A 25,917-nucleotide genomic window follows, 5' to 3' on the forward strand; every position below is an offset into this window, starting at 1 on the left:
TTCTACAGTCTTATGATAATTTCAAACTTCCCATTGCTCCCCGCAGGTTTGCATCTCGATTATGCTTCATCACCCTTGATTCTATTCCACCTCGGACCTTCGATTACCATTTGCCCTCTTCCTCGTACCCTCTCGAAACCTTTGTCCTGTTGATCATACTTCGATCACCTTCTGCACCGTTCCTGATACCTCTGAGCACTCTTTGCCCTCTTCCACGCACTTTCGAAACACAGTTTGCCCTGTTGATCGTACTTTCGATCATCCATCGCCCTGTTAATCATACCTTCACTCATCCTTTGCCCCGTTCCTCGTCGTAAATACTTTCGATCGCTCTTTCCCTTGTTCCTCGTGTCTTCCAACACCCTTTGCCCTGTTAATCGTACCTTCAGTCATCCTTTGCCCCGTTCCTCGTCGTAAATACTTTCGATCGCTCTTTACCTTGTTCCTCGTGCCTTCGAACACCCTTTGCCCTGTTAATCGTACCTTCAGTCATCCTTTGCCCCGTTCCTCGTCGTAAATACTTTCGATCGGTCTTTCCCTTGTTCCTCGTACCTTCGAGCGCCCTTTGCCCCGTTAATCGTACCTTCGATCACCCTTCCTCCCTGTAACTTCCAGCCACGGTCTTCCGGGAGATAAAAGTCTTCCAAGCCATTAATTGGCCGGATGTGGAACCGCGTTCTAAAAATTTACGTCCAGAGGATCGCAAGCTGCCAGTGTTCGTGAATAGAAATTGATCGCAGCATTAATTTCACCGAGAGCAGTCCAGTCTGCGTTGGCTGCAGTTTCAATGCAACCTGTCCGTCTCCTGCACACGGCTACCCGCTGTTCAACGGGAACCGCGATCGAAGCGGGTTCATTATTCCCTTAACTCGCGATAACGAACTAATTGCTGGCTATTAACGACTCCCGGTGTTTACCTGCGTCTATCTACGCTCGTCAGTAGCCTCGAAAAGTTCGACGAACGTCTACATTCGACTGACCCGAAGCTCTCGACATGCGGCTCGCGATCATTGTTCTGTTGGCGTTTCACGATATTTCGACAGGTTTGGGCCACGAACGAGACAAGAGGTACCTGGTGTACCCGCCACCAACGGAAGGAGCTGGAACGAAAGTTCAGGTATTCTTGAAATGCTGTGTTTATAGATTGTTTCACGGAGAGTGCAACTGAGGACGAAAGTGTAAAGACTGTCGTAAATACGATAATAATTTGGAAACGAGTTACACGGGTATTCTTAAGTAAGAAGTTATTCTAAAGCAATTTTGTTTTAGTTTTGGTGAATTTTTAATGTTGTGGATGTTTCTTTGTTTAAAGTGTATTACTGCGTTTGTATATCATTCCACGTGAGTTGCTCCGTTTAGAGCCGGTCTCGCGGAGACTGCTATCCGAGAGGACGATGGGTTTTCAATAGAGCCTCGTAAATAACCAGATAGGTGTACATTCTTGGGTATCATTTTTTAACCTTGCGTGCACTTTCGTTCATTTCGAACTAATCATTTACATTATTGCGCTCGAGTTGCTCCGTTTAGAGTTGTGTTTCGCAAAGACTGCTATCTAAAAAGAAGATTTCTTCATAGAGCTTTGCAAATAACTAGTTAAATAAGTACACCTTTTCACAAGTAGCGTACATTTCTAACATTACGAAAGAATTATTCAAATTATTGCAATAGAGCTGCTCAGAGCTTCACACAGACTGCAACTGGAAGATGAGTTCCCATGAAGACTGATACATACAATTAACTTGTTACACAATATCTTACAAATAGTGTGATTTTTATATTGTACACTGCACATTTCGTGTACGAATAATCTAACATTTTCACCATTCTGTACACGTGTGTACCTCTCGAACGTATTATTGGAATCACGAGAATTACACGTAAAAGGTTGCTGTCTCTAACTAACCCCTTGCTATTAAAATTCTTTTCGAGAATTCCAGAGATTCCATCAGCAGCTCTCACGGGAACGTTCCAGAATCGAAACCCTCGATTGTCGGAGAGCGAATTGCGCAACTTAGAACCAGCGTGCGATTGTCGCGCGAACAGCCACGCGCGATTCAAATTTCGCCACGCCTACGTTTCCAGATCTAATTCGACCCTAGCTGAATGTCAGTCGCGAACGATCCTGGCAGCCGGGGGATTCGATTGGGGGTTATTATAAACGATCGATGACACCTTCGTGTATTTGAAAACCGTTCCAGTTAATCCTCGGCCTCGGTTTACCCATGGAAGTCGACGTCAGCCTGATTATCGGATATGTGATGAAATTTAATTACGTCCTGCCCTACAACGCATCCTACTTGACGGATTCATACGTTCGTTATGACAGATCGATCAACCGCGGCGTCGAAGTCGATGGGGATGACGAACCCTCGCCGGATCACGAAGGTACGCGACCCCCTTTAATTCACGGTGATACGCTTCCGGCATTTTTTTCGAACCAACGGTTCGATCGCCTGGACTTGATTAGTTTCTTTCTTGTGGTCTGTCATCTCGAGATGGGATGGAAATTGAAAGAAAAACGAAGATTTCGAAATAATTACGACGTCTATGATGAAGTATTGGGCATTCTATCTCGATAGTATGCAAAAATAGTTTGGATTATATTTATTCTAATATGTTTACCTGGACTCCATTAGTTTTTTTCATGTCGTCAGCTATTTCGAGAATAGATGGAAATTAAAAGAATGGAGATTTCGAAATAATCGCGACGTTTATGATCAAGTATTGGGCATTCTATCTCGATAGTATGCAAAAATAGTTTCGATTATATTTATTTTAATATGTTTGCCTGGACTCCATTATTTTTTTTCTTGTCGTCAGCTATTTCGAGAATAGATGGAAATTAAAAGAATGGAGATTTCAAAATAATCGCGACGTTTATGATGAAGTATTGAGCATTCTATCTCGATAGTATGCAAAAATAGTTTCGATTGTATTTATTCTAATATATTTACCTGGACTCCATTATTTTTTTTTCATGTCGTCAGCTATTTCGAGAATAGATGGAAATTAAAAGAACGAAGATTTCAAAATAATTGCGACGTCTATTATCAAATATTGGGCATTCTATCTCGATAGTATGCAAAAATAGTTTCCATTGTATTTATTCTAATATATTTACCTGGACTTCATTATTTTTTTTCATGTCGTCAGCTATTTCGAGAATAGATGGAAATTAAAAGAACGAAGATTTCGAAATAATCGCGACGTCTATGATCATGTATTGGGCATACTATTTCGATAGTGTGCAAAAATAGTTTCGATTATATTCACTCTAATCTATTTACCTAGACTTAATTAATTTTTTTTTCTCGTCGTCAGTTTTTTCAAGAATAGATGGAAATTAAACGAAAAACGAAGATTTTAAAATAGTGGTGACGTCTATGATTAAATATTGTGTATTCTATCCATCCCAATAGTATAGAAAACTATTTCTAATTATACACATATGTACTCTAACACCTTACCAAAAAAATTCGAGATTCTATCGGTTCTTATACTTTTGAAATATTCGATTGCTTTCGATTACTTTTACTCGTTCTATTTGCACTCGGTCGTTCTACAGATTTAACGTTCTATGTATACACAACCGAGAGCGGCGATTCTACGTGGGAAAATAAATCGAAAACGTGAAAGGAAACTTTTTCGTACGGGTCTTCATTTTCCAGAAAATCGATTTCCAAACTACTTGAAGCACGCGCGCGTTTTACTAAAATTTAGTTCGGCGAGTTTCTCTATTTATGATACAAAACTTAGTAAACGTAGCAATTTCTAACAAAAAATAGTAACTTATATTTTTACACGATCGACAAACTCGTAGATTACCAAGCACCCCTTAAAATCAATCTTCTTGAGAACAAAAGCTGCTCAACCAAAAAACAATTTAAAATTCCATACTTTCGACTTATCTTCTCGCTTCCACTATCATTTCCTCGGTTCTACCGTCATTCACAGTGTAACAAACGCAACAACAACGTCTCCGCGCAAAATAAAAGAATCACACCCTCACGTTTTCGATTTATTCCCACTTCACGAATCGTTTCCTCGGTTCTATTAATCATTGCGTCCCGGCCGCCCCGTAAGTGTGGAAACGAGTTTTCTTTTTAGTCACGAAACGGAGTAAACGACTCGAGGGACGGATCACGGGTGTAACAACCCGATTCTTCTAAATCCGCGCGAGTATCTACCGGCTTCGAGGGCCAGGGAACGAAGCTCACTGCCAGGATAAGAAGGAAATCCTCTTCCTTTACATATTAACAAGGCTACTTTTGTTGCGTGCCTTATAACGCCCGTAGCCGAGAGAGCACAATGCCCGAAAGCGGGCGCTCCTTTATCCATTGATTCTCTCTCGTTCGTTTCAACCCTGTTAATCGTTTTTCCTTACCCGTTCCTACACCAACGTCTCGGCCACCTTCTCACCAGTATTTTCCACCCGAAGGAGAGGCGCGTCTCATTTCCAGATGGGAAATTTACGAAATCCTCGAATCGGTTCTCGGCGATTCACGATCGGGCAAAGCTTGCCTTCTGAGAGCGATCTGCGAGGCGTCCGCGGCCCCTTTCACTCGAGTTCACGGTCTCAGCTCTCAGCTAGTTCGTCTACTACTCGCGTGAGTATAGATCACGAGACACGGTTGTTTCTCGACGATTGTCGTTCCCCAACGGAGTTGTTTCGCGACGACGACATCGAATCGAGCTTAATTTCACACAAAAGTTTACACTTTTCTTGGAAATTCGGTTACATTTGCATTCTACGAAACGATTCTCCTAATATTGTGCTAGTTTCTCTTGGGGATCGATCGAATTGAAACGAAGTCGAAGTAATTTTTGTATTTTTGTAGTTTGGACGAGACGCTTCTTTTTGAAGGAACTTTGCTTAGAAAGTATTCAATTTTACAATTTTCACGAAGGTACCGTAGAAATAACTGTCGAATTAATTTGAAATTGAAATTCGTTCAGTTATGCGCGCGTTGTAATTCTAAACGTAACGCGATTACTACCGATAAACATTTTAGGTACTCTTTGCACCGATGATGGGCCAAAGACTCGGCTAGAAAGGATTCTAGCTTGATATAATTGAGAATAAAGATACACGTGAGCTCGGTTGCGATCGATGGAATATAGTTTCTTCGAATATGTACGGAAAAATAGACAAAATTTCGAGAAGCAAGATATTTGAGCAAGATATTCAAGAAGAAACTCTTCTCCAGTGTTCTAGAGTGGAAGACTTCGTTAAGACGAATCGATAGAAGATTCTGTTCGGATAAAACACTGATTGTTCCCTCAATGATCGACCGGTAGCACATTTCCGAAATCGAAGGGAATCCTAAGTTCGTTTTCGATGGAATTCGAGTTATCCTCGACGAAAGTGGCTTCGTTGGGGATGGTCAGAACGTCGAGGCCCGGTCTCGTTGACTTCGCGTCACGTTATTAACGAGAATTTAAATTCTACAGGTTACCATGGCTAATTTCGTTCTCGTTTCAGGCCGTCGACCACTTCTGAGCCTTTCAGAACTGACTTTGATCGAGTATATCGCGCCGCTGAAATCATGGGGCGACAGGCAGCCAGGAGCTGCGACAGTTTATTTCCGGAATGCACGGAGAGCTTCTTGGAGTACTTCACAGAGGTCCGTGAATGATCATTTGCTTCGCTCTATCCGTTTCTTGGGAACTACCTGGTGTTCCATCGAGGGAAACAGTGCTGATATTCGTCGTCACTGGTCGTCAGTTACTACGTTTGCTTCTCCGGTTAACAATTGTACACTGACGATCTTAATCGCCGAGCGAGAATTTCGCGCGATAATTAGACGATATTCTGTTTGGCGTTTCAATTAAATAAACTCCGAGACCTCGTTGCGCGTAACGAACAGGGTGGAACAGAGTTGTTCCAGTCGACGCGTATAAATAACAACGAAGTACCAAGTGATTCTGGAGCCCCGGTGCTAACTGTTTTACAAGACGAAGGTCTCAAGGATTATTTTTTTAAATTTTCAGCAAATTGACCTAGCATTACTAAGTTCGATCTTTATGTTTCTATTTTTTTCAAAAGTGATATTAGAAAATATATAGTTGGATCTTTAAATTTTGAAGAAAGATACATGGACTTTCCTCTTCGTTTGATCTTTACGTTGCTATTCTTTCCAAAATGAGTATTAGAAAATATATAGCGGTATTTTTAAATTTTCAAGAAAGTTAGAGAAAGTTACCTACACTCGTCTCTTCGTTTGATCTTTACATTGCTATTTTTTTCAAACAACTAATTTAACTTTTGAAAACTTCACCTACATCTACTCTTCTATTTAATTTCTACGTTACTATTTTTTCCAAAAGGAGTATTAGAAATAGTACAACGGTATTTTTAACTTCTGAAGAACTTTACTTACACTAGTTTCATCGTCCAACCTTCGCGTTACGATCCTTTTCAAAAGATACCACTACGAGAAAAGAAACATAGGCTTCAGAATCTTATTATTTTCCTCGAAATCGAAAATCGAAACCGTCGTCTCTCTCGATCTTACCGCAAATATACGTGTTCCACGTTGTAAAAATCACCTACGAATTCTTCTCAATTTCTTCCTATGATTCCCCGAATACTTCAATAATTAAACGTCCAGCGGACCACGTTATTCCCGCAGCGAAATAGACAACACTCGTTCCCACCGTGTGTCTCGACCCACGTTAACGAACCTTCTGTCGTAGCACCGAGGAAACACCACCGGTCGCGTTGAAAACGAAGAAAAGGAAAAATATAAAAAAAGAAGATGAAGGAGGAGGAGGAGAGAAAGGTCCCGCGGGAAGCTGCGGCTGAAACGAAAACCGTATCGAAACACTCGGTGGGGTGGTGGGGTAATTTATGTGTCCCGATGTCGTACGATATTAGAAATATCAAGGGAAGAAAGGAGTCGCTTGGAGGATGGGAAACGGGTCGGTGGGGGGCGATTGGGTGGCCGTGGGGATGAAAGTGGCGAGGGTGAAGGGGACCTCGCGGCGAAACGTGACGCAGTTATCCGGCGTTATTGGCAGTTCTCTCGTTCAATAACAGGTACACGTAAAAGAGAAAATACTCCGGTTGAAATTTATAGAGGGTGTAGAAGCGAGCCGGAGCAGGGGAAAAAAATGGCCCGTGACGCCGGTGACCGAGAGAAACCGACGGTGAGCGCCGGGGGACGGGTAGGGGCCGACAGGGAGAATGGTTTTCCAGGGCAAAGCCATTCCTGGTAATTAACACGGCCCGACAATATACGATTTTGCTTCCGCGTCGTTACAACGCCACCGAGGCCGAAACCTTTGAGCTTCGCGAGCTCTCTCTCTCTGTGTCTTTCTCTCTCTCTCTCTCTGGCCCAACAACACCCTCTCGTAGCCTTCCTCTCGCCAGGGTAGTTAATTGTCGATGATTCTCCGACGCACGAAAATGACGAATGACGACTTCGACAACCGACAGGTTAATGAGCACATTGTTCGTGCCAGCCGCGTGTAACCCGATTTGTTGAGAATTTTCACTATTGTTCCTCGCGCTTCCGTTGATTCGATACACAGATTCGATACGAAGGGCTATTTCGCGGAGACTGGTCCGATGAAAAGGTTTTGTACGTGGACGGTGTACGAAAATATTCTGTACGCCCCTCGATTCCAGTAGCGCGAAATTATCAGGCGCAAGGGGGTGCGATTTTCATTTACAAATGTATTTTTATCAATACAATAGAATCTTTTATCGAATTTACAAAGTATCGATCTTGGGTTTGGTCTGAGTTAGGTCTGGGTTAGGTCTGGATTAGGTCTGGGTTTGGTCCCTCGTATGGGTCTTCCTGGACCCGGGGTGAGTACCTTTTTTTAGAAATTAAGAAATAAAGGTGCGATAGAATTTTTATTCGAGGTATTTTTGTCAAGGTCAGATTACGGGTCTACTCGGACCCAGACGTGATCGTTGATACAATTTAAGGATTGATTTGAATTTTCACACTGCCCGGGAGTTCACTCCATCGTTTGTTCTTTTTTCAGCAACGAACGAAGCAGAATTGTTCGTTCGATTACATTTCGTACGACATCGTGCAACAATCGGGACCAAGTTCCTCGTTTTCCCTCTCGTTCGCTGATTTGAATATTCAAGTCGGGGGAATCGAACGAAAAGGAAACGCACCGAGCTGGACACTCGTTCCACTTTGCGCGACCGATACAGCGTTTTGTATTTTTCGAAAATTATGATTGCACCGCGCGTATTTCAAACCGTCAAATGCAGGGTCGTAAATTTCGTTGAGGATGACGGGGCTGAGAGTAGGGAAAAAAAAATAAAAAAAACAGAGTTCGCGTCGCGTACATTTGACACAAAACCAAAATATTCCAAACTCCGGTTGAACATTAACCCCGCCTCGAAACTGCGAGTCGACGAGTCCTTCTTTGCCACGTATCAACGGAGATTTCCCGATTTTCAAACGATGGTTTTTTTTCACCTCGCTTCGTAAACCAGCCCCCGTGACGCGATACGTAACCACGGGTTAATAGTCTGAAAATTAATTACCACTGAGACGGACTTTTTGAAACTGTTCGACACTTGGTAACTCGGTGCGTCGAGGAGTTTCGAAAACCTCGACGTTTCGAATCTCGATAAAGCCAGGAGGCGTCCGTGTTGCACGCACGGATCCATAATTCGCGAGTTGCTCGAATTTCGTAATATAATTACCAAATTTCTCGCCATTCGATACCAGTCGTCTTGTGCGAAACGTGGTAATTAAATTAACAAACCTGAACGCTGTAATGAAACGTTACGTCGTTTATCGATTCGCAAAGAATTTCTACCAAGACTTTATAATACATTGTACTCGATGAATATTGCACGAAATGCACGAATACAAATTTTGGTGTATTTTTATTACACTCTGTTAAAGAGATCCTTCATCGAGTATACAATTACGAGAATTATTTCGATATACGTTAGTTTTACTACTCGAACTTGAACTAAAAAATGGGGAAGTTCTATTGATTCGTAATTAGACAGAAAAAGTAAATTTGGAGTTTGGAAAATTCCTACGTGCTAGAAAAGAAAATTATAGAAAACAGTTTAAAAAATAGCATCGATTCATAATTACAAAGAACAAAGGTTCTATTGATTCGTAATTAGACAGAAAAAGTAAATTTGGAGTTTGGAAAATTGCTACGTGCTAGAAAAAAAATGATAGAAAATACTCTTTAAAAAAATGGCATCGATTCATAATTACAAAGAAAAAGAAATTATGAATTGGAAAGCTCACTTGTATTACAAATATAGGTCTCCTCAAAAGTGGAGTAAAAACCATCATCGTGAACGGTATAGTTTCGTAATTACAACAACAAATATTAATTGGACATTCGAAGTCTCACTTGTATTACAAATATAGGTCTCCTCAAAAGTGGAGTAAATACCATCGTCATTAGCAGTACAGTTTCGTAATTACAAAAAAGAAAATTAATTTGACCTTTGAAAGTTCACTTGTATCGCGAATAAGAGTCTTCTTAAAAATGGAGAAAAAACCATCGTCGTGAGTGGTATAGTTTCGTAATTACAAAAAAAAAAAATTAATTGGACATCGAAATCTCACTTGTATTACAAATATAGGTCTCCTCAAAAGTGGAGTAAATACCATCGTCATTAGCAGTACAGTTTCGTAATTACAAAAAAGAAAATTAATTTGACCTTTGAAAGCTCACTTGTATCGCGAATAAGAGTCTTCTTAAAAATGGAGAAAAAACCATCGTCGTGAGTGGTATAGTTTCGTAATTACAAAAAAAAAAAATTAATTGGACATCGAAATCTCACTTGTATTACAAATATAGGTCTCCTCAAAAGTGGAGTAAAGACCATCGTCATGAACGTATAGTTTCGTAATTACAAAAAAAAAAATTAATTGAACATTCGAAATCTCACTAGTATTACAAATATAGGTCTCCTCAAAAATGAAGAAAAGACCATCGTCGCGAACGGTACAATTTCGTAATTACAAAAAAGGAAATTAATTTGCCCTTTTGAAGCTCACTTGTATCGCGAATAGGAGTCTTCTCAAAAATGGAGGGAAGACCATGGAAATCGTGTAATAATTTATAGAAATTTCCCAGCAATCTCGACAACGATTCCCAGGATCCAGGCATCGATTCACCCAAACCATCCACCCTGACCGAACCGCGGGACGAGCTTTCGATTTCCGAGTCGGACGTCTCGACCAGGCGGATAAGGAACGACAAATGGACATCGTTTAACCCAGATAGATAAAAGCGAGTACGCGTGTCTGTGTTCTCGCGGTTAACCTGCGGGGAGAAAGATTCGTGTACATAACGAGGGCGAGTTTTACGACTGGCGTTCGGGGGTAGTAATACAATTTAATGTCAGGATCGTAGACTGTTGGACGATTCGCGAAGATTTTACCCTCTTCCGAAATTACGAGTCGCGAAACAACTACTGTGCGATCCTTTCCAAAACGTGCGAAAAAATGCTTTATTTCCTCGTTACAGTAACACCCAATTTACATTGTTTCTACCAGTGACGCGGTATTCTCAATAATACGATAAAATAAATACAAACGTACTGTTCTAAACGTGAGATTCGTGATTGGGAATTTAATCGTTTGAATAATTATCGAGAACGTCACTCGTAGAAACAACGTAATTCGTAATAGTATTATTAGTCATATAATGATATTGGTATTGTACTTTCGGTTGAGGAAGTTATAATGGGTTTTGTATAATAAATACTTCGAAGTAGAGCGATTAACGGAGTATCCAGAGAAACGCGATAAAGACGAGGAACGGAAATTGTTCAGTTTGAATAATAAATCGAAATCTCAAAGGGGAGAAATGTTTGTCGAGTGAGGATCCAGCTGAAGGGTATAAATGAAAAAACAATACGAAAAGGTGGAAAGAAATGGATACGTTAGGTTGTCCGATAAATTCGTGCGGTCGTCATTTCATAATAAATTTCTCCCGATAGCAATTGGCTGTCGATAACTCTTGTTTTCCTCTATCGCACCTGTTCTGGAACTTTTCATCTCGCGTTAGCAACAATAAAGCTCCGGGGTTAAAAACGGCTGAGTCTCGAGTGGATAAAAACGAACATTTCCGACACGTGGTGTCCATAGTGAAGGATATGTTGTTACGAGAACGGTACAAAAATGGTTTGCACGGTTTAAAGAGGGCAATTTTTCTCCGAACGACGAGCCACTTGATTAGCACTTCTTCCATTCTCTTTGAAACACTTTCAACGGAATTTTCCTCCGCTGTGAAAATACACAAGTAGTCTGAAATTAGTTCCGATCGAAAACCATGGAATTCGCTCGTGGATCACAGAAACGATCAGAAGCTATTCACTAGAGATCGATAGACGTCGACACGATAGATACCACTAAATATTTAAAAAATAAAAATTCCTCGCAAACTTATCGAACGAGCTTCCAACCGATCGAGAAGATCTCCAAAATAGAACATACCGAAAACTAGCACCAGTCCCCAAGAAAATGTTATTTCCATTTGCAATATCCTCTCCATGCCCGTTAATTTGCCGGTAGCCGGCAATTAAAGTCTCCTCGCGGGCGAACGCCCCGCATCGACGACTCCAGCTGTTCAATCTCCGCTGATAACACTCGGCAGCAAGAATCAAAGACACCGGGATGTTCTCACGGGGGGCCGGGCAAATTCGAAAGCCAAACAAAGACTTTTGGCGGCGCTAAATTAAAGTATGTTAGAGGAAGGGAAAACGGAAATATAAGGAAGTGGGGATAAGCGTTTCATCCCGGGCCTGCTAGTGGACTCGTCAGTAAGGCATCCTAGCAGGCCCTGCCTTATACGCCGGGACATTGGAAGATCGGTAAGAGGTCGTATATATAGCGATCGGAGCAGGTACGGGAACTTGCGGGAAACGGTTGGTGGTGAGTTTCCCTCTGGTGGCAAGCGTGGGTAGTGCCGCCACATAACCCCCTTGCCAGTGGTAAACGATACTTTGAAGTTCCGTCCTGATGTCCCAGTGGCGTAGGTATTTGTTCCGTAGTTCGGTTTGGCACAACAGGCACAGGAGGAGGTTGTCCAGAGCGGTGGAAGAGAAGAATGCTTCTTTTTCGTAGTAAGGCCCAGCTGCTGTCGATTGCGGAATACGCGTGGCGAGCATCGTTTGCTCAAGCCGCGTTTTTCGCTTGTTGTCCGACGTTGATGCGTGCGCGTACCAGTATTTATGAAACGCATCGGTGTGGTCGGTGAATAATGTCGACAAGCTGCCTGCTGTCCTCCTGGGGTTGATCCTGATGGTTAGCCGGGAGTATAGCGTTCGTGTCGTCGCTGGCAGGTCGAGGAGTCAACCCTCGGAGAGGGGGATTTACGAAAAATCGGCCTTTACGTTGCGTTCCTTCCATCGTCTTGTGCTGCACCTGTACTGCTGCTGTGCTGTTGTCCAGAAGGTTGCGTTGGTTCTTAGACGGGGTCACCACTTTGGCGGCGCTAAATTAAAGTATGTTAGAGGAAGGGAAAACGGAAATATAAGGAAGTGGGGATAAGCGTTTCATCCCGGGCCTGCTAGTGGACTCGTCAGTAAGGCATCCTAGCAGGCCCTGCCTTATACGCCGGGACATTGGAAGATCGGTAAGAGGTCGTATATATAGCGATCGGAGCAGGTACGGGAACTTGCGGGAAACGGTTGGTGGTGAGTTTCCCTCTGGTGGCAAGCGTGGGTAGTGCCGCCACAGACTAATCAAAGACCGATGTCCAGTTCTCTCGGCGCCGCGTTAACGAGGCGTCCCGTTACCACAGTGTTCTCGTACCTAGTTAACGGTCTCATCGGCGCGAATCGGCCAATTGAACGAGCAAACTGCTACGAATGGATCCCCGTCGTTTAAATATTTACGTCCGTTATTTCACGGAACGCAACCAGGACACCGAAACGGTCGATCTTCGGTCGGTTGTTGTCTCGGGGATGGACGTGGGTTCAGTCGAACGAACACCTCGAGTCGCGTCGTCACCGTTATCTTCGCGAGTTGCTCGATTCGAATCGCTCCGGGGCTCTGTACAGCAGCACCAATGAGTCGAACCAGCCTCTACCTGACGCTGTTGCTCGTTTGCGTAACACCGTGTCCGACGCAGACCCTGGAGAACGACAGCTACGATCACGCCGAGACACCAACGATCGAAACTCCCTCCCGGCGATCAAGATCTCTCGTTTATCCCGATCCGGCGCAGCTTCTGGTACGTAGATTGTGCTCCACGAGGCTAACGAACCGTCTCCGCGGCCAATCGAGGACCCAGTCGCGCGTACGATCAAGTGGCGGCCCGCGATTGCTTCCGGTTCCTACTTACGAGCAGGGAACTCGCTAAACCGAAGCTATCGGAAAGAAACCTGGAGAGCACGGTTACCGCTCGGATTCTTCGGATTCTCACGGAGATCGCGGGGAAGAGATCGAAGAGAAATTTTAGACAACGCGCGTCGAATCGAACAGGATACGAATCGCGCGCGCACGATTCAACGGGAAATTTTGGTGACTTTAGCGATTACTGCCAATCATGGAGCGTCTCGTTGAGTTAATCTTCCTAAGTAACTTTGGAACGATCGAACGATCTAGGACAGATTCGTGTTGTTTTTAAGATACGCGAGAATGAACTCAAGAGAGCTAGTGTATCTCGGTTAGGACGACTTCTATCGGAAAGATGTGTATGATAAAAAAGTTTCTAAACATAATTCTAGATAAGTTTCGTTACAGACGTTTATCCTGTAGAAGCTACAGTGAGCGAGATACGACGCGTGATTGTTTTCTTGGCGCTCCGCGTAAGATGAAATCCAGTTCCCATATATCTTGTTTATTATGAACTCTATCGAAAATTAGTTAATGACAAAAGTGTTTCTAAATTCAATTCTCGACAACTTTTGTAATACACGTTTCTCTTGTAAACGCAACGCTGAACGAGATATCGCGCCTAGTCTCTTTTCGGAGCACCGAAAATTTCAATGTTACTTTTTTGGAGCGAAACGCGGTGCAATCGGGGACAAGTTTACTCGGATTAGAATCTCGGTTACGGTTCGGTTTAAAGTTTAGATTCTTTCTTTAATCGCTCACTTTGAGCGCTCCCAATCGCTTCGATTTCCCCTCCGGCTACTCGCTCGAGTCTTTTATTTCTTTTTCCGCGCGGTGCTCTCTCACTGTCACGAGAGTCGAGGACGAATCAATTTTCGCGAAAAGAACAGGGAAGGAGGACACGATCGCGTTTTCGCGACAGCCCCAGGAGCGGGAACGATAACGAGCGATCCAACCCCGAGGACGAGTGCCTATTAACATCGACTGTCGACCGTTAAGCGGCCAGGAAGCTGAAAAGCTCCCACGGATGTCGGGCAGCGGGTGCTTTGTCGGCACCCGCGGCGGATTCCGCGCTCTGATTATTATCGATTCGCTCAATTATTCCGAAAGAGAAACGGTTTCGCGCGAAACCGTCCACCGTTTACGGTCCAGCCGCTTCTTGAATAATTCCTGCCCGCGCCACACGTCCAGGGCTCATCCAATTTTCCGTTCTGTGTTTGGAAACGGTCCTCGTTCGGATTACAACCGCGTGCAGCTCGACGGGACCAACGAGCTCCTGACCGAACGTGTTCGCGAACCTGCAGTTCAATCTGCCACTTGGACCGCTCGATTTCTCTTTCTGCGGTCGAGTCGAGTGGTCCGGCTCCCCAAGTGTCGCCAAAACTTCGATTAATCGTCCAGAGAAACTTTCGATCCTTGTTTTCGATCCTCGTAGATTCTGGAGACCGAGAACCATCGATTTGCGTCAGTTGCAATCGATCGAGGCGTCACTTGTTTGGAAATAAATCTGAGCTTTCATCGAGTTGCGATTGGAATCAGAGAAGTACGTGGATATAGATTACTTATTGAAATGTGAGTAATTTTGTGTAATGTTTCAAGAAACAATTGTAAATCGAGACAAGCCTCGGTTTTCTGTGTTTATTACCTAATACTCAAGTGACGACTTGGAAGTTTTGTATATGTATATATAAATAACATCATCGTCGTCCTTTGCGTAACCGGAGCAAGTGATCTAGAACGCACCTGTTGTACGTAAACAAATCCAGTTTCCAGATTCTAACGAAAATTGAAATATCACTTGGAGAAAAAAAAATTCACCAAAAATTAAGACCTCGAGTCTCGATCCTCTCTCGACTCGCGTCACAAGATCGAAACATGACCGAGTATGATCTCAACCGGACTCCAAAGTTCCCAAAACTAACCTCACTATTTTTCCTCAAAGCTACTCAGGACATTGAAACAAAAATTCAATCAACTTTCTATCCAAGATCGATCCTCTCTCGACTCGCGTGTCACAAGATCGAAACATGACCGAGTATGATCTCAACCGGACTCTAAACTTTCCCAAAACTAACCTCACTATCTTTCCTCAAAGCTACCCAAAACATCGAAACAAAAATTCAATCAACTTTCTATCCAAGATCGATGCTACCGGTTCGCCGAAAAATCTGTCCCCTCAATTAAGATCGCAATTATCGGCTGGGTAATTACCCCCGCGAGTAATAACCTGTCCCGGAAGACTTTGGGTGGGAGGGACTCGCGTATAACGTATTTCGATTCCCATCTTCCCGTGCCGATATCGCGGCTAACACATATTCCACCTGACCTTTCGGGGTTCATCCAATTTCTGCGCCAGGTGGATACCTATCCTCTGCACACGTGCGCCACGGCTGCGTGCTGCCTCCCCTATACATATTCATGCGCACGTACACGCGGCATCATGGCCCGGTATGAATTTTCGATAAAACCGCGAATTTCCACGGAGAATCGTTTCGGGCCGCGCGTCTGGGGAGGACAGTTTAACGAGATTCGCGGGAGGGCACGGTGGAAGGGCGTAAAGCGTTTTTGCATCGAACGCCGGCCCGTTGCCAATCGAGATCGATACACACGTGCAGACACACACATATATAAACACACACACACACACGTAGAGCCCTGCTAATCGTTCGGTGTCCGTATCGCGGGGAAATATTCCTTAGACAATCGTATCGAACTCGAATAATGAACAGGTAACTGGATGGCGGGTCAATTTTGACCCGAGCGTAAACTCACACCAGATCACGTGTAATCGATTGATTTTAGAAAATGTAATACGGGTGATGAGAAGAACAAAGTGAAGCAATATGTGTATGTATATACAAACATTATTTATTATTGTGCAACTTAGAAACATCTTGAGTGTAAAGAAAATTACGCGAAAAGTAGGGTAAGTACAATATCAGGTGCAATGATGTCTTAAATTTATAAATTGTAGCGACACTTTCGTTTCGTTGAGTTCAAATTATCCAAAAATGATTCCAAAGCCCTTAGAAGCCCTTTTGGTACGAATTACGTGCAAAGTATCGTAGATACAAGATCGAATACAAAGTTCTCTTAAAGTTAGAAATTTCAAGTGCGCGAGAAATTACATTTAGAGTCACTTTGGGATAATTCTAACCCTAAGAGAAAAAACGAAAGAATTTCTCTACCCTGTTTCCTCGGTTGGCCCTTAAGTATCAACGAGTAATATTTCCCATATCGATACCGTGTCGATACATCGTTCGAGCTCGGATAAAATCAACACTTTATCCGAATCCGAAAACTCCGTGGAAAACTCAGCCAGTTATGCCGTTCCGTGATCAACGAGGCCGTGTTGGATCGTGCACTTCGTCACGGTCCCGATGGCGAACGAATTCGTGCCATTTGCATACTCGAGACTTCGATATCGCCTTCCCCGCGCAAGAATTTAACGATGACGCATCGCACGCTCGAACTCTCGATACTTGTTGCGCACTCGTGGCAACGAACGATCAACGAAACTTCACGATCGTGCGTGTGATCTCCCATTGCGAGAACAATGTCAGACGCGTCAACGATCTCGGTAAACGGGTACATTTATTCGCGAAAGGGCCCCGTACGTGCTCGGACCACCCTGTGCGTTTCCACGAAGACGAGACGTCCTTCGTGGATGTCCTATTATCGATGTTCCGGTGTCTCGCAACGTCCAAGACGTCGTAAGGTCGATTTCGAGACCGGTGGGAAACCGGAGGAACGATTCTCCGATCTTTGACGGACTCTGGACGATCTTCGATCCTCGAGAAACGATTTCCACGAGTTAGCGAGATCTCGATTCGAGCCCGGTGGAAACCGGAGGAACGATTCTCCGATCTTTGACGGACTCTGGACGATCTTCGATCCTCGAGAAACGATTTCCACGAGTTAGCGAGATCTCGATTCGTGCCTGTGGTCCTTTCTGGTTATATTTCGTCCTCCACTCTGGCTACCCGAACTCTCCCGAAGCGATGATTCTCGACGCAGATACGCGAACAAGTGGGCTCCTCGGATTCGTTTCCAGCTCCAGAACATTCGGACGCGCGGACATCGTTGGACTTTAACCCTATCTGGTCCAAGTTCGTTCAATTTCCTCCTTGGATCCGTCGCCCTCCTATGAATAACGGCCATAACCGCGACTTTCCTGATCGAATCGCGACGCTACCCTCGCTCTCCCCGTCTCCGATATCCTCACGGTCCCCTCAGCGACGGATTTCGCGGAAACGTTCCGGAGCGGAGTTTAAGGGAATCGTACACCTGCCGAGACCAAGATACGAAAGGGAATAAATGTTCCAAAGCTTCTTATTATTCGTTCGAACGGTTCCCGCGATCGAAAACGCTTCGTGAGCGACTCGGGGCTTCGGAATTGTTCTTTGCACTTTTGCTTTCGGAGGAGAGTGACGAGTCTATGGGGGGAGAGTATAGAGAACGAGGAGACCGAAATCGCTATCCGAAGTATCTTAATTGACCTTCGATTCGATCGAAGAATGTTTAACGAAAGGAATGTATTTTCAATTTTTTTTATGTCGTAGATACCAAGGTGACTTTCATATTTTCGAAGATGTCAAAGTGATCTTGATGGTTTCAGTGATATCGAGGCGACGTTGAATTTAGAAATGATCTTGGATATATTTGTTTACAGTAAAAGGACGAAAGGTGATCTTGAATCGACCTTAGAGAAATTTGTAATAACGCTTAGGGTCACCTCGATGTCTCCGAAAGTATAAGACACAGAAAATTAAAAAGACATTTAGTTTACGAACCTTCCTGATTGCAATGTATGTTTTTTGATCGAATCAATAAATGAGAAGATATTTCAGATAGTTCTTACCGACTGATCCTTTACAAGCATTTGCACTCGAGGGATGTATCGATTACAATATCGAGTGATCTTTTACGATGATCATAAGGTAGTGACAGCACCTGTAGCTTTATCCTATCTCGTCCATCTTGCACGTCCACCTCTACGATACAAAAATAAATAAAAAATCATAGTCGTTGGAATCTTTTCCAAAAAGAGGAAGCAATATCGAAACATCCCGAAAGCGATCACGGATGTTGTTGATCGATCGTTTTCTCGTGTCCGCAGCTGATCTTCGGGCTGGGTACGCCATTGCAACTGGACAGCGAGAGCATAATCGTCGGTGTCTTCACCAAGATCGTGTACAACATGCCGATCAATTCCACGGATTACACACTTCCTGGTGTGTACTATTCCCGTACACAGAAAAGCAGGTGGAGTATCTACAAGATGCTGGAGAAAATGGCGGGATTGTACGGATTCGGTGGAAAGGCCTGCGTGATGAAGGCAATCTGCGAAACTGCGTCCGCGCCATTCGATGGCAAACACGGCTTGCTGGGACAGTTGTTGCAAGTCTTCTTTAAGTAAGTAAAGTACAACGGGCGTTCGAGCAACGCAAATCCAGGCTTACCAACGCTTAATCCAATCTAACCTGGGTGTAACAGAGGACATAACGTAGCCTAACGCGACGGAACACAGCTTGACGGGATCTCGGTGTCAAGTTGACTTGTAACGGAGACCCATACTCGCTGGAAGATAATACAGGGTGTCCCAATTGTCCCAAACCGACCTAAATACCGAGAGGTTCCTTCAATTATGGAAATATCGTGAAAGATAGTTTGTAAGAAGACGCAAATGGATATCGTTGTATTGCTTCGGTCCACTTGTATTGTATAAAGTCGAAAGCACGTACACTTGGGACTATTCTGATCCCACCAAGTGTAGAATCGAATAGAGAAACGTAAGAATTCCTCAGTCTCGGTGCATTTATATTTTACACTGTATTATTTTTCCACAATTGAAGCCGTGTCGGTTAGATACAATCTAAATAGTCCTAAAATGTCATCAGTCCTCACTTCATTAAAAAGTAAGAGTTCCATAAATTGGAGATATTTTCAATCCCAAAGAAACTTTCCATCTTCTCAAAAATCAAAGCCACGCTCCTCTCCAGGGTATCGAATCTTTGCGATATCGCGTGCCCAAAATCCAAAGAAAATTCCCGAACGGACACTCGACTTATTCAAAACTCAAAGCCACGCTGCTCCCCAAACCCTGTCCAATTTTTACACTATCGACCGACGCTGCCCGAAAATCCGCCGAAACTTACCAAATAGAAAATCTGAACTTTTTAAAAAAGCAAACTCCTTTAAATTCTCTTTTCGTGCAAGCACTGTACCAAGATCCACGAATCTTTCACCGAGTGTACGGTGAATTGTGGCAAAAACCAAACCCGTGTCCCATAATCGTAGATGGTCACAGGGGGAGAGCCCAATGTCCCGCGAGTTCTCGATCGTCCCCTGTTCCTCCCCTCTGTGCTCTAAAATCAGCGGGAAAATTCGCGAGTGGTGTCCCGATGACATAATAAATAACCAGTGGATTACAATAGCGCGGCGGGCGTCTACCCGTAGGATTAAACGATGTCCGCACAACGCGACGCCAATTAACGAGAGGGGGTGCGAAATAACTTGGCGGGTTTCTCGCCTATCCGCTCGCATTATTGATCCCGCGAACGCCACGGCGGCTCCCTCCCCCTCCCCGGCTTCATCCACCACCACGACCAACCTCCCCCGAATTCTTTTCCAACCCGGTCTCTACCCCTTCCACCGCGAGTCTCCGACGATCTCTCGCACCGTCGACGAATCGTAATTTTTCACGGTGGTGTACCACTCGAACGTGAACATTCCATGGGATTCCAGGCCATCCAGCACCGTGGAGGAGTACGACGAGTACGGAGACAGGGAGTACCACGCGGCCGAGCGTTTCGGCGAGCAGGTGTCGGGGGAGAGCTGCCACGCCCTTTATCCGGAATGCCGCAGAAGTGTTCTCGACGTGTTTTCCACGGTGATCACATGAGCTCGCACCCCGGTTCGAGAAATCCGGATTCCACCTCGAAGACGTGCAGCCAGCCACGCCTGAAATCTCGCTCGTTAGAGCCGCGAGTAACGGAACCACCTTCTCCTACACGCGCGCTTTGTTTCGCACCGATGAATTCCATCGTTCGATCGATGGGGAAAAGTCGAGCTGGTTCACGGGGGTTGACGGTTACGACGATTGTAAACAGCTTGGAAGATTTTTTTCCCGCTTTTGAGCCAGTAGGGGATGTGTGTTCTTTTTTGGAGGGAGGGAGAAACGGACTTGTATCTTCGCGAGACTTGTTTCAAGAGGGTTCGTGCGAAGAATGATAAATTAAAGTGTTAGAGATTAATTTTAGAGGAGTAACATGGTTGCGTATTCTTCGGGTATGAATAAACTTTCCAGTGAAGTTCACTTGGTTTGGGACTGTAAAGAGTGGGGTATGTTGGAAGAACTATTGTTGGGAGAACTATTGGATCGATTTTAAGATTTGTATACTTTTTCTTAGCTAGAGTAATTGATTTTAGAGGAGTAGTATGGTTGCACATTCTTGGGGTGTAAATAAACTTTCGAGTGAGGTACATCTGGGTTTGGGACTGTACAGAGTGGAATATTTTAGAGCAGTAGAGGAATAGCTAGAGTAATTGATTTTAGAGTAGTATGGTTGCACATTCTTCGAGTATAAATAAACTTTCGAGTGAGGTCCATCTGGGTTTGGGACTGTAAAGAGTGGGGTATATTAGAGGGGGAGAACTATTGGATCGATTTTAAGATTTGTATACTTTTTTTTAGGTAGAGTAATTGATTTTGGAGGAGTAATATGGTTGCAATAAACTTTCGAGTGAATTTTAACGACCAATCTTGATGAAGTCTACCTAGGTTTGAGACTACAAAGAGTGAGGCGTGTTTGGGAGATTTTTCAGAGACGGAGAACTACTGGATCGGTCTCAAACATAGTAAATATATTTTTTAGTTTTGAACAATTGATATCGTAGGAGTAACCATTCAAATAAAGCTTCTAGCTTCGAAAATTCTAATGTGATACTTTGATAAGTTCAGAGGTTTCGAAGTGTTAACAAGCTACCACAGACCAAACACACCTCTTAAGGAAGAGATACCTAGAGTGTAAATCTACAATGAAAATCTACATTCTCTACCAGAAAAGAGATCCACCGTAAAGTTTCCTCGTTCCAGAGTAGCATGCCACGATGATCGAAACTGTTGCCCGATATTTCTACAAGTTGACAAACCTCTCGTTCGCGGGCAATCCCGGAGCAACTGTAAACTATCGTACGATGAACTCACGGAATGTTGGTCTCCCCCCACACGGAGACTTACGAAACGTTGTCCCGGTGAAATATTCTCTAATAACTTTGGCATTCCGATGGAACACGGTTCTTCCAACAGGTTGAACCCTCCATTCGGCGGTTCAACGCTCGATTGTCTTCAAACGATGCCTAAAATTCATCTCTTCGAACCCGTCGGCCGTTTCTCAAGGTGTCGGTGGGGGGATAGGAGGGGACGAAGCCGTGAAAGCATTTCTTAACTCCGCTGGCTTCCGCGAGCATTCCGCCGCGAGCTTCCCGGCCCGAGTTTCATTTCCCTAAAAGTACCCGCAGCAATCGTCGAGTTCCGCCCGGCGGGCTCTCGTTGGAATCTGAAATTAAAGAATCCTCGCCGCTCGCGAGCTTGGTTCGCTTCAAACGAACCGAGTTACTCGCGAGTGGTCCCATTAGAATTCCCGAATACGGCGGAACTTCGAGTCGCGTCTTCCTAAATAAGAAGAAAAACTCCGGGTCTGTTTAAAGGGGTGACCACCTGTCCCGATCCAGACCGAACCGAAGTAACCATCCACGAGGCGACCTCTATTACCATCCGGACATCGAATCGAACTTTCGGAGAACTCTCCCCTTCTCGTTGAGAGATTCATCGCACCGACGCACTATTTTAAACGCCGCGATGATCACGAGAAACTTTTAATCGAAACCTATTAACGCGCTAGAAATATTCTTCTTTCCTTATTATCGTGTGTTCGAAACATTTGAAGGGTTCGGTTGGCAAAACGACGGGACAGACGTTGAAAATTTACAGACTGCAAGTTCACCGAGTGTGCTTTACGATACTTCGAGAAGAATAACGTAAGAAAAGTTTTTTTTCTTTTTTTTTTTTCGTATCGAGTTAGATTTTAATTAACAGACACGTTGAGTGGAGTTTATTGAAAGAGTGTCGAACAGAGATGATCGACGATGCAATTTCTAGCACCGATCCTTCAAAGATTGTTTCCCATCGTCTTGGTAACGTTTCTTATATAATTCCCCGACTTTGGATACTCTTCTCTCACCAATCTGTGATGTAACGTTCGAGTCACTCGAGCCGACAGTATCGCGCGAAAAGGTAAACAGAGTAGACTCGCCGCTCAACGCGTTAAATATCTCGGCGATAAAGTTTCATCGACGAAACGATCCGATTCTCAGCTTGGACAATCTACCCTGATAGTGTGTTTATAGCCACGGATAATTTTCCATTAATTTCGTTGGACATTTTTACAGTATTTACTCACAGTGTTCCTCCTCAGGCACTTCGAGTCTTCGAAAGAGAACAAATTGATTTCTCGTAGTGAAATTTCTCGAGAAACTCAAACTCCAAAGAATTGCACAATACCAAAAACCGAAACATTGAGTTCACAGAATCTCGAGGAGCGTCCACGAATTAGCTGAAAAATTAGGGTGATTCCACGAGAGATCTCAATTCGTTTAAAGACAAATTACACTGTGTCTGCAGGATTAAAGATCTCGGTAAGTATCTCGGTTGGTGCACCTGCGATTACAACGTGAATCAGGATTAGAGCCGCAACGTGGAAACTTTTCGGCGCTGGAAATCGCTTCCGTGGTCGTTGAACGATTTTCATCGATCGTGGTTCAGGTGAATCGATGGAAACCTGGCCACGGGAAGCTCCACCGTGCCGGACCCGGCTGGAACCGGTTGCAAAACGATAATAGCCGGTGTTATAGCACTTTAAAAAGCATAGTCCATTATCGCGCAGGGTGAGCCAAGTAGCGTAACGCTTAAAAGCTCGAAGGAAAGTATGTCAGGGGAAGAGAGAGAGAGAGAGAGAGAGAGAGAGAGAAATAGAGAGGGATCAGCGTCTATACAGCGTGTGTATATAATATAGAAGAGAAAAACAGGAACAAGATTATATCCTCGGTGGAGCAGAACGTTTGCCTCAGGATACGGGAATTTAATGGCTGTAATTTTCTCATGAATTTATTTACCCCGCAATAAAGGTCTTGTTTTCACCGACCGGTTTATTAATCAGTGAACGAGTTCCTAATTCGACGATAAGAGGCTTTTCTTCACGGTTCAGACTACCATGGGTAATGGGGGTGCTGTAATTAATGAACGAGTTAATTTAGTCCCCCCGCAATACGTCTTCCTACGACTACGTGGCCTCTGTTAGATTTACACTAAGCACGGATTAGGATACAATTAACTCTTCCGAACCTGAACCACGACGCGCGAGTGTACCGTTTCCGAGTGATTCTTAGAAATTGAGTAATTCAACGAAAGAAAATTACGAATCGGCCAAAGAAAAAAGGAAACGAGACAAAAAATTGCACTCGCGATGCAGATTTTCAAGGGTCGTTGAGTTTCGATTAAGGGACGGTTCTCTCGTGAAATAAACGTTCATCGGTTTCTCAATCGGTTGAGGAATTTATTATTTTCCAAGAATATATTTCGAGAGAGTGCAGTGTCATTTCGATGCACTTATATTTACTATTACTTATCGAAGTGCACCGTTCGAAATAGCTTCCATATCTTAAACGCAAGTTCAACCGATCTCTTTGAAATAAAATAGTAAACACAAGTGCACAAATATTACACTGTCCTCTCTTGGAAAAATACTAAATTCCTTAATCCATAAAGAACCTAACAATTTTTTATCCCCGTAACCACCTAAACGTCCCCAGAGCACAACCCGTTGAACACGAGTTGCATTAGAATTCGGAGTACGTTGACTCGGAAGCTGTACCTAGATTATACCCGATTTAGGTTCGACTTGAATCCCAGGTTGGATGTGGGTTAAGTCTATATTAGTACCAATTATGGTCGGAGTTAGTTCGGGGTTGAATCGAAATTAAAGTCGGTTTCGGTTAGGGCTGGCGATGGGATAAAAGTATCCGATTGCGACGCGAGGGGTGTTTTGTCATCCGGGATGCAAACTCCAACGAGGGGTTGGGGGGTAGCGGAAATTTCGCGTCGTTTCGCGTATAATTTTAATAGAATGTCGCGGAAAGTTTTCCGCGTCGGAATGCGCGTACAGGCCGCTGGATAACCGTGTGGCATAGCCGCGCGAAATATATCGCTGAAAATAGAAAAAGGATCGCCTTGTAATCCGACACTTCGTACTACCGCGCGTGAAAATGCTGAATATTTTGCGAGCCCACTATTTTTACCTCGACGCTCCGTTTCATCTTGTTTGCGCAAAACTTTTTTCCAAATTTCTTTCTCGTTCGAATTCCACGCGCGCCTTGATCCCGCGTCCTTAATACATCTCGTTATCGTTGTTAATGCACGAGTCGAGTAGAGACTCGTGAAAACAGGTTGAATGGAAATGTATCGCGACTGAGAATTTAGAAGATAGAAATTAATACAAACGAGAACCTCGTGGTGTTGATTTACAAAGATTCGAAACTGTCTACGAAGAAAGAGAGAAATATCGATCTTTCAATCTCGAGATCTAGAGTATCGTTGTAATAAAAGTTCGTCTTGAAATCTCGAGAGAGAAGGAGAAAGTTTGCATTTTCTCTTCCAAGAATTTTATCAAACACATCGCACATGGAGAGAAAAATTAAACGACGATCGTTTACAGGGTAATAACAAACGTTAAATATTACGAAAAAAAAAATACAATTTCGCAACAAATAGATCAGATTGCGATTACACGAACTATTGGATCTGAGTTTGAGCTCGAGCTCGAATAAGACGAACTTTGTAATCAGATTGTAATTTGGTTATTTTATCTGTACTCGCTTCTTATACTGTACCAGTGTGTCTTGAATTCGACTCTTTAACCTTCTATAGAAACTTTGAAGTCTGAAGTCGAAGATCGGTCAGTAGTGTACGGTAAACGCCCATAGGCGTTCGATATCTGTGAAAACTCAATACGCGAGAAGGTCTTCCGCACACGACGTACGTTCTGCGACGAAATGGTCCGCCATCGTTACGTTACCATCGTTACGATAAAAGGTGATTCTTTATTACGCTAATTCGAAGTAAAGGGGAGAATTGGATGACTCGTCAATCGGCTCCTTATCGAACCGTTTACGACAGCAATTAAATCGTAAACGAGGGAGGGACATCTGTCGCTAATCGAGGACATTTTTAACGAGACGTTTTTATTTTCCTACCCTCTCCAAGGATAGAGATAAAGATCCTACAACCCGGAGAACGAATCACCAACTCCTTTTCTTCTCCCGCAAATTAGAAATTAAATTAGAAATTAAATTAGAAATTAAATTAGAAATGAAATTAGAAATGACCACCACTCGTTGGAAGTGTTGAGAATTTTTATTTATAATTGAACGCAGGAATCATCGAATTATCGGGACACCGCAAGAACACCGCAAGATTGTAGCAGAAGCACTCAGTCCGCAAGAACACTTCCACGCTTCTACGATCCACTCTAATTTAATTAAACATACACACAGTGTTCACTCATAT

General features: G+C 43.7%; 2 protein-coding genes across 2 annotated transcripts; both read left to right on the forward strand.

The window, feature by feature from the left end:
* The first annotated feature begins 994 nt into the window (after nt 1-994).
* Nucleotides 995-5,636, forward strand: LOC143149674 (uncharacterized). The gene is made up of 4 exons (XM_076317244.1): nt 995-1,117; nt 2,199-2,385; nt 4,439-4,607; nt 5,483-5,636. Exons 1-4 carry the CDS (start codon nt 995-997, stop codon nt 5,634-5,636), a joined length of 633 nt encoding a protein of 210 aa, XP_076173359.1.
* Nucleotides 5,637-11,503: 5,867 nt separating this feature from the next.
* LOC143149675 (uncharacterized) lies at nt 11,504-20,196 on the forward strand. The gene is made up of 5 exons (XM_076317245.1): nt 11,504-11,528; nt 11,577-11,647; nt 12,772-13,188; nt 18,412-18,707; nt 20,040-20,196. Exons 1-5 carry the CDS (start codon nt 11,504-11,506, stop codon nt 20,194-20,196), a joined length of 966 nt encoding a protein of 321 aa, XP_076173360.1.
* Nucleotides 20,197-25,917: the final 5,721 nt, after the last annotated feature.

This window comes from Ptiloglossa arizonensis, chromosome 7 (assembly GCF_051014685.1).
Source record: "Ptiloglossa arizonensis isolate GNS036 chromosome 7, iyPtiAriz1_principal, whole genome shotgun sequence".
In the NCBI taxonomy this organism is placed as follows: domain Eukaryota; kingdom Metazoa; phylum Arthropoda; class Insecta; order Hymenoptera; family Colletidae; genus Ptiloglossa; species Ptiloglossa arizonensis.